Source organism: Nematolebias whitei, chromosome 19 (genome assembly GCF_014905685.2).
Source record: "Nematolebias whitei isolate Nwh7 chromosome 19, NemWhi1, whole genome shotgun sequence".
NCBI classification, from domain to species: Eukaryota; Metazoa; Chordata; class Actinopteri; order Cyprinodontiformes; family Rivulidae; genus Nematolebias; species Nematolebias whitei.
The window spans coordinates 11393311-11402408 of NC_056516.1; the positions used below are offsets into that span (position 1 = coordinate 11393311).

Consider the following 9098-nt stretch of genomic DNA (forward strand, 5'->3'; position numbering starts at 1 on the left):
GAGGCTTACTGCAGAATACTTCTCTTCTGTTTTCACGCCACGCATTATATACGTTCATTTAAGTAAAACACAACATACAGCACACACCAGGCGTTATTACTGTGCGACTTCCACATGGAAACATGAAGTGAAATGCAAAGCTCTTCTCAAGATGGCGGCAAAACATCTCTCCTTACGCAGTTATTGCCCAGTCCAGTGTTTCTCTGGTTTAGTGAGCATGACAGTGTTTGCAGACTACAGGGAAATTTTGTGCAACACATCATTTTAATTATTAGTATACACACAATAACAATGTACGTAGCCCCGGAGGGGACATGGGGGGGGGGGGGGGGTCTACGCGCGCAAACGTTTTAAATGTTTTTGTTGTTCAACTTGTTTCCGGAAGTAGTATTGTACGCATGCGCGTGAAAGGACGGTCTAGTTTAATGAACAGAATGGAATCGCCGGTTCTAGGTTTCACTTTTACGGCATTTAAAGACGGCTAGATATCCAGCTCCCCAGGTTAGTGATCTTTCCTAATGTAGCGATAGTTCGACTGTGTTTTCAAACGAGACTGTCTATGATGCAGTCTGCGTTTGGGCTAAGCTTTTAACCAACCTGTCAGACATCACTGATGCAGCCAGTGGAGCTTCCGACCGTGTTTATGTTGATGTAGCTGGTTAAACTGAAGGAGACATTTTGTCTTCAGACTCGAGATGGGAAAGGGGTGTAAAGTCGTGGTGTGTGGCCATGCAGCTGTAGGAAAAACTGCCATTGTGGAACAGCTGCTGTACGGAAACCACAGAGTAGGTAAGAAGTGCTGCAGCTGGATGTCTTCATAACAAACCAGTAGATGTTCTGCTCCACCATGATGTTTTTATTCATAATAGGTTGTGCCTGCCTAGGTTCCGAGTCCAGTGAGACCCTGGAGGACGTGTACGTGGCCTCTGTGGAAACTGACCGAGGCCTGAAAGAGCAGCTGAGACTCTATGACACCAAAGGCCTTCATGAAGGACAAGACCTCCCCAAGCACTACTACTCTGTGGCAGACGGCTTTGTCCTGGTTTACAGTGTGGACAGCTTGGAGTCCTTCAAGAGAGTGGATGTTCTCAAGAAGGAAATAGACAAGTCCAGGGACAAGAAGGAGGTGATACTGTTCAAATTCTTAGACAACTAAAAAAGTATTCGCCCTTTTCTTTCTTTTATGGTGTTGAGAGCCACACCATGTGGATCAGTGTTGTAGGAACTGATACTGATCCACATGGTGTCTCGTTGAGTTTTAAAATTCAAAATGACTCGCACTCTTTCAATATCCTGACGCATGCTCAATAATCCAGGTAGAAAAATCTAAAAAAAAAAGTTAAATTAGGCCCTCTGGACAGATGCAAAGAAAAAAAAAATAGTAGAGACGCTTCGTCTTTCATCTTAAAGACTTCCTCAGTCTGAGGTGCTGTATTCAGCTCAGTCTTATAAATAGCACCTTCTCGGAGTGGATCAACCAGTTTTGCTGCTGACAACCAAAACCAGACCATCAGCCTAACAATGGATCATTAGCACACTGATGGTTGTTTACTATTCACAGGAGGCTGAGTGATACTAGCAATAACAGCATTGTAAGAGGGGGTCAATTGAACACGTAGGACTCCACCCCTGTTTAATGATGGACAATTTCTTTTCACAAAGATGGCCTCCTTTACTCCTCTCTCAAACCATTGTTCCTCTCTGTCCAGGATGTGAACATCTTCATCCCTGAAAGAGTGACCGATGGCCTGGAGATGAGTGTAGACCGCAGAATCCTGGCCTGATGATGTTGAACTTCTGTGCTGGGCCATCTTTTTGGCCAGTGGCTGTTTAGTTTCCCCTATGTTCCGCCAAATAGCAAAAGTGAAACCAATCCTACCAAGACCTGACTTGGAGAAATTAATCCATGCTTTTATCACAGCTCGTCTTGACTACTGTAATGCGCTGTATGCAGGCATTAGCCAGACGTCTCTTGCTCGTCTGCAGCTTGTGCAGAACTCTGCTGCTCGCCTGTTAACTCAGGCTCGTAGGCGCGAGCATATTACTCCCATCCTGGCGTACCTTCATTGGCTCCCTATGCACTACAGAATTAATTTTAAGCTTTTGCTGTTTGTTTTTAAATGTCTGAACAACCTTGCCCCACCATATCTGTCTGAGCTGCTTCAGCCTTACTGTCCACCCCGATCCCTACGATCAGCTGATCAGCTGCTGCTGACAGTCCCTAAAACTATGCTGAAGCTCAGAGGTGACAGAGCGTTTGCTGTTGTTGCTCCCAGGTTGTGGAACAATTTACCCTTGAGTGTCAGACAGGCCTTTCCTCTTCCTGTTTTTAAATCTCTTTTAAAGACACACTTTTATTCTTTGGCTTTTAACACGTGATCTTATCTTTTATGGCTTTTTAATACACTTGCTGTGAAACTGGTATGTGAATGTTTTTTTATGTTTCTTTGCGTATGCTTTGTATGTTTTTATTGTTTTGTTTGTTTTTATTGTTTTATTGTGCAGCACTTTGGCTACCCTTGTGGTTTTTAAAATGTGCTATATAAATAAAGTTGATTGATTGATATGTAAGACTGATCACAGCCTCCTGACACTGAACAGCATACACAGCATTACTCTGTGCCGGGGGACTGGATCTTTGGGATGAACCAGTCTTGGCCGTAATGTATTTTGTGGTTTAAAAGCCACTGGGATGTTGTGTTTAGAAAATAAACGTCTCAGTTTCTCTGATACTCCCTCAACATACGGAATGACCACTGGTCTGGGTTCTTCCTTTTCACCTGATGGCTGACTGGAGTCCTGTTTGGGTTTCTTCTCTGATTTCAGGAAGGCCCAGTTAGGATATCCACATTGCTCTAGAGCCTGTCTAGTGTGGGATTTCTCCTTCTGCCTGGCTCCTGAGTTAGTGGGTACTCTGTCTGCTCTGTGGTACAGAACCAGTCTTTGGGACACACAACTGTGTCAACTCTTGAAACTGTGCCTGCAGTCAACCTACTTCACATATGGGGAGCAATATTATAATAATAATAATGTCATCACAATGTCAGCACTGTATGTTTCCATACAATGGCAAAATTATAGGCAGAAACATGGGTGTGCTATGTGGTCTCCAGTTTCTCCGATTGTTGCCAACCTGTACATGGAGGAGGTAGAAAAGAGAGCCTTGACGTCATTTTCAGGGACAACACCAAGTCATTGGTTCAGGTATGTTGACGACACCCGGGTTAAAAATTAAATCTCAGGAAGTCTAACATTTTACTGACCACATCAACTCTGTGGATAAATACATCAAGTTCACACGAGAAGATGTAAAAAATGGCAAGTTGGCTTTCTTGGACTGTGAGGTCTCAGTCTCTGACAGAGGACATTTGCAAACTGAGGTGTCAGCCAGAGAATTTTAAAATCAATTCTGACTTGCACAGGAAGCCATTGAAGGGAGGACAGAACCGGGTGAAATGTGTTCAAACCTAAAAGTTCCTGTTAATAGCCGGGCTGCAGCATTTTGGATAAGCTGGAGACGTGAAAGGGAAGCCTGACTTACCCCAACATAAAGTGAGTTACAGTAGTCCAGCCAGGTTGTAACCAATGCATGGACTAATTTTTCAAGGTCGGATCAGTTTGTAGCCATGCAAGTCTTGATGTCATCAAGACATTTTAGCAAAGGGCGAATGGAGCAGGAACTTTTAGGTTTTAAAGGTAGATAAATCTGAGAATTGTCAGCATAATAGTGGAACGAAAGACCATGTTTCCTCAGGATAGACCCCAAGGGGAACAGATACAATGAAAACGGAAGAGGTCCACGAATGGAGCCTTGCGGGACCCCACAGGAAAGAGGTACAGAAGCAGATAAAGCACCAGAGCAAACAAGAAGGGGCTCAGAGCCGATCCTACCTCCACCTTGAAGCTATACGTCACCCCTACAGCACACCTCACCACTGTCCTGCTGTTCTCATACCTGTCCTGTACCTGTCTAACGTACTTCTCTGCTGCTCCAGATTTCCTCATGCAATACCACACTTCCTTTCTTGGCACCCTGTCATATGCTTTATCCAATTCCACTTAACCACTTAACTCCCATGGGGTTCTTAACCACTTCTCAAATGTGTCCTTTTTGCAGATGACACCACATTTTTTTATTTGGGTAAAGATGTAAAACGATGTTGGAATTGATGAAGACAGAATTTGATAAAATACAAACTTGGTTTAAACTTAATAAATTATCAGTAAATTTAGATAAAACTAAATACGTGATATTTAGTAACAAAAAGAGAACTGTAGATGATCCATTTAAATTTGAGGGTGTTGAGATTTGTAGAGTTAATGAGATGAAATTTTTGGGTGTAATCATTGATGAACAGCTAACATGGAAAAATCACATAAATTCTGTAAGAACAAAAATAGCTAAATCTATTGCAGTACTATACAAAGTCAGGGAATTATTAAATGATAAAGCTCTGTATATGTTGCATGACACAATCATTGTTCCACATTTAATCTATTGCATTGATGTTTGGGGGAAAGCGTGTAAAACATTTACAAAGCCTATTTTTATTTTAGAGAAAAGAGCTGTAAAAATTAGCACTAGAAAGCATTACAGTCACCCATCAAGCACATTATTTTATCAACTGAAGTTATTGAAGTTCCATGATTTGGTAGATTATAGTATTTTATCAGTTATGTATAGGGCTCAAAATAACACATTACCATTAAATATCCAAAGAAATTTTGTTAAAAGGCAAAGTTGTTATAATCTTAAGGGGATAGAGATATTTGTCAAACCAAAATTCAGAACTAGTCTGAAAGGAAGGTCTACCTCAATCCAAGGAATTGGATTGTGGAATAGTCTAGAGAGTGATGTTAAAAATGCCAAGTCATTTAAGAAAAAGATCAAAGCTGAATTGTTAAAAAAAAAAAAAAAATGAAGTAGCTTAGTGTGTTTTTGTATTAGAATTAGAAAAATTAGAAAGTTATTCATTTTGTTCTGTCATTTGAAAATTATTATGATTGAACTAATTGTTTGAAAAAAGGGGCAGATATAATAAGATTTTTTTTCTTCTTTCTGCTGCCTTTCATTTTAAATCTCTTGTATTTTTTATATAGTTATGAAACTGTTTTGTATTTTTAAAATGAATAAACTTTATACCATACCATACTTCATCAGTATCCTAAAATCAAAGATGGCATCTGTGGTGCTCTTTCTTGGCATGAAACCATACTGCTGCTCACAAAAATTCACCTCTTGTCCAAGTCTAGCTTCAACAACTTTTTCCCAGATCTTCATTGTGACTCTTAAGTCCCCTGTAGTTGCCACAACTCTGTACATCACCCTTGTTGTTGCCATTAAATAATCAAGTCAAAAACCTCACTGCCATATCTCCTAGACATTTCCATACTTCCACTGGAATGCAATTTGGTTCAACTACCTTCCTTATCGTCATACTTTTCAAAGCTTTCCAAACTTAATCCTCACTAATCTTTCTCATTTCCTGGTCCATAGTTTATATGACCTTTACTTGACACCCCTTTCATTAATTTTATTAATTACTTCTTCAAAGTATTCATTACATCTTTCCAGCACACTCACTTCGCTTTTTAGAACAAAACTTCTATCTTTAACAAGCTTAACCTGCTGCACGTTCTTTCCAGCCTGATCCCTCTGTCTTGCCAGTAGACCGTAGTAGTACAAGTCCTTGTACAGCTCATATGCTGCATCTTATATTCAAAATTAATTCAATTAATAATTAATTCAGCTCATATGCTGCATCTCATATTCAAAAGCAGAAAATATGGGGTCATCCAGGTTTTTGTGTCTTTTGAGACATGCTTGTAGTCTAAGTAGCTGATTAGATTAATTGGATTTCATGGACAAGTATAACTGTGTGTCATCAGCATAACAATGAAAATTTATCCCATGCTGTTTAATAACATTACCTAATGAAGGCATATACAAGTAAATAGTATTTGTCCAAGCACTAAACCCTGAGGAACTCAATGACTAACTTTGTTGAATGAAGAAGATTCATTATTTACATTTACAAACTGGACTCTTATCAGATAGATATGATTTAAACCAATTTAGAGCCGTTCCTGTAATCCATATATCATATTCAAGTCTCTAGTAAAATATTGTGATCAACTGTATCAAATGCAGCACTGAGGTCTAACAGGACCAGTGTAGACACCTGTCCATTGTCAGAGGTCATGAGAATATCATTAGAAACTTTCACTTTTTGGGCGGGAGTGGTGCTGCAGAGGTTAGAGAAGGTGGGCCTGTGATCGGAAGATCGTCAGTTTAAGCCCTGGTACCGACAACATCAAAAATGTGGGTGGGGTAGGTGAAGCACCCACACATGCCCCCACCCTCATTCGCCCCACTCTGGGCCCATGAGCAAGGCCCTTAACCTCCATCTGCTCAATAAACAGGTCTCTCTTGAAAATGAGTTCTCGTGGCTCAATGAGACTACCTGCATAAATAAAGGGTAAATAAATAAAAAAAATCTCTATATTACTCTCTTCACTTTTCAGTCTTCTTACAAACCCATTTCTTTCTCTGTCAAATTCAGAATTGAATTAAAAACATCTTACTTCTAACCTACAAAGCTCTCAACAACCTAGCTCCATCTTATATTCAAGATCTTATTGTTCCATATTTTCCTAACAAAGCACTTCACTCTCAGACTGCAGGTTTACTTGTGGTTCCTAGAGTTTCCAAAAGCAGAATGTCTTTCAGTTATTCTAGAATAACTAGAATTGCGCCGCTCAAGGTGGCTGCATGTTGGAGTAGCTGTTACTTTCATTCTGGGATGTTGTTTTTGAAAACTTTATTTATTCTTTTTTCCTGGATGTAAAATGGCTTGAATGAAAATGGCTTTTTTCCCCCGATGATTACTTCATCTGGTATTGGATGCTGTGCAGCTGGAAGGATTTTTACTGAAACCCTTTTACTTTTGGACATTTGTTATGAAGCATAACCATAACAACAAGGGGATTTTTACAATTGGGAGCAGCTGAATAACATCTCAAAGCTCAAATATTACCTCAAATACAGCCCCAAATCCCAAATGAGTTGTAAAGGAGGCACCGTGGATGCATCTGTCTACCTGGCGGAGGTGCTCGAGTGACTGACTGCTGAGATCCTGGAGCTGGCAGGAAACTTGACTCATGACAAGAAGACCAGGATCATCCCCCGACACCTGCAGCTGGCTGCCTGCAATGATGAGGAGCTGAGAGGAGTGGCCATCGCTCAGGGAGGAGTTCTGCCCAACATTCAGGTGGTCCTGCTGCCCAGGAGGACCGAGAGGCCTGCTGGGTTCTGGTGGACGGATCGGAATCTACACAGCCACCAGCATTTATAACAACTCTTAATGAAACCAGGATGATGTGTTACAACAACATTTAATTTCCCTTTGGGATTAATAAAGTATTTTTTCTGAATTGAACTGAATTATCAGGCTCTTTTCTTGTAGAACCAACTTCCAGTTTCTGTCTGTGAGGCTGACACTTTGTCCAGTTTTAAGACTGGACTTGAGACTTTCCTTTTTAATAAATCCTATAGTTAGGGTTGGCTTGTCATGCTGTCTTAAGCTTAGACTACTAGAGGACAAATTGACCTCATTTCCTTAAATTAATTGTTAAAATTGAATTGTTTTCATTTGATACTATTTCTATCTTAACATGTGATTCTTGACCTGCCATTGTGTATCTGTTCCTACCAAACCCAGCCGGTCGAAGCAGATGGCCGCTTGTCCTGAGCCTGGTTCTGCTAAAGGTTTCTTCCTCATGAGGGAGTTTTTCCTTTCCACTGTCGCCTTCATGCTTGCTCAAGATGAGAGTTCTGTGATGGGAGTTAAACTCAAAGCAGTCTGATCCTCAGATAAATAATGTTAAATTATTATTTATACATATAAATGTTTCTGTTCAGTGCACTGAGATAACTTCTATTGTGACTTGGAGCTATATAAATAAACTGAATTGAAATTTTTGGCTAATCTCTTCCTCTGGATCACTGCTGTCTGCAGCTGCTGTAGTTTTATATAGTAGAAAGAAACATGTTGCAGTAAAGTTGTTTTTCACGTTTTCTCTGCTGAATCCTGAAGGACAGCTTCCTGTAAACAAGTAATTATACTGATTTTAGTAAATGGATATATTTGATCTGTGTATAAATTTCCAGTGATAATGACTATTAATTTAATAAGCTTTTATTTAAATATGGAATTAGTATCAATGTTAACTGTTGGTCTGCACCTTGTGATTACTATGAGTTTTTGACATATTCTTATTAGACATGAAACTACACTTTTGTTTATTTATTTAAAAAAGCCATAAAAAACATTTATAGTTAATAATCACTTTGTAATTGCATTGCAGTCCTCTGGATCCAGTTGTGCTGTGCCTAAAGAATTCTGCCCAATGTCTTTGAAGGTAACTGTCATAGTGCTGGGGAACAAAAGCGACCTGCAGGAGTGTCGTCAGGTGGACCAGGAGGTGGCGCAGCAGTGGGCCCGGGGAGAGAAGGTGAAGCTGTGGGAGGTGAGCGTTGCAGAACGCAGCTCGCTCATTGAACCTTTCACTCATCTGACCAGCCGCCTCACGCAGCCCCAAAGCAAGTCGTCTTTCCCTCTGCCTGGACGCAAAAGCAAAGGAACGACATCCAATGACATGTGACATTGGGGGTGGGCATTCACTATCTCATCAACACTGAGTGACTAGTTCATCCTCTGTATGTTTAATCAGTTTACACAGAAACATGCACACATTACCCTTTCACACCTCACTCTCCTTAGAATGTGATCTGATGAGTGATGCTAATTTTCTCTCTTGACGTTAGCTCTGGATGTGATCAGCCTGATTTAGACAGAAGAACTAGACAGACTTCCTTTGTCTGAGGCTCGATCAATCACAACTCCATGACGTTGAACCTGTGGTGGAGTGTTGCTGCAGTTTCAGTTTCCTGTCCTTTTGTCACGATGAACTTGTCAGAGGCAAGACGAATGAACAGATGTTGAATCTTGGCAGCCCAGATAATATGGAGGATTAAAGCTGATTGTAACACCTATGATATCAGGGACAGAATGGTTGACAGATTTGTTTCTGTTCAG

The 9098-nt window shown here is 40.5% G+C and overlaps 1 protein-coding gene across 1 annotated transcript; it reads left to right on the plus strand.

Annotated features, from left to right (window-relative positions):
* The first annotated feature begins 232 nt into the window (after positions 1-232).
* On the plus strand, positions 233-8664 carry nkiras1 (NFKB inhibitor interacting Ras-like 1). Its single transcript, XM_037692891.1, has 4 exons — positions 233-249; positions 689-789; positions 885-1126; positions 8422-8664. The coding sequence occupies exons 2-4, from the start codon at positions 696-698 to the stop codon at positions 8662-8664; spliced, it is 579 nt and encodes a 192-aa protein (XP_037548819.1). The 5' UTR covers positions 233-249; positions 689-695.
* Positions 8665-9098: the final 434 nt, after the last annotated feature.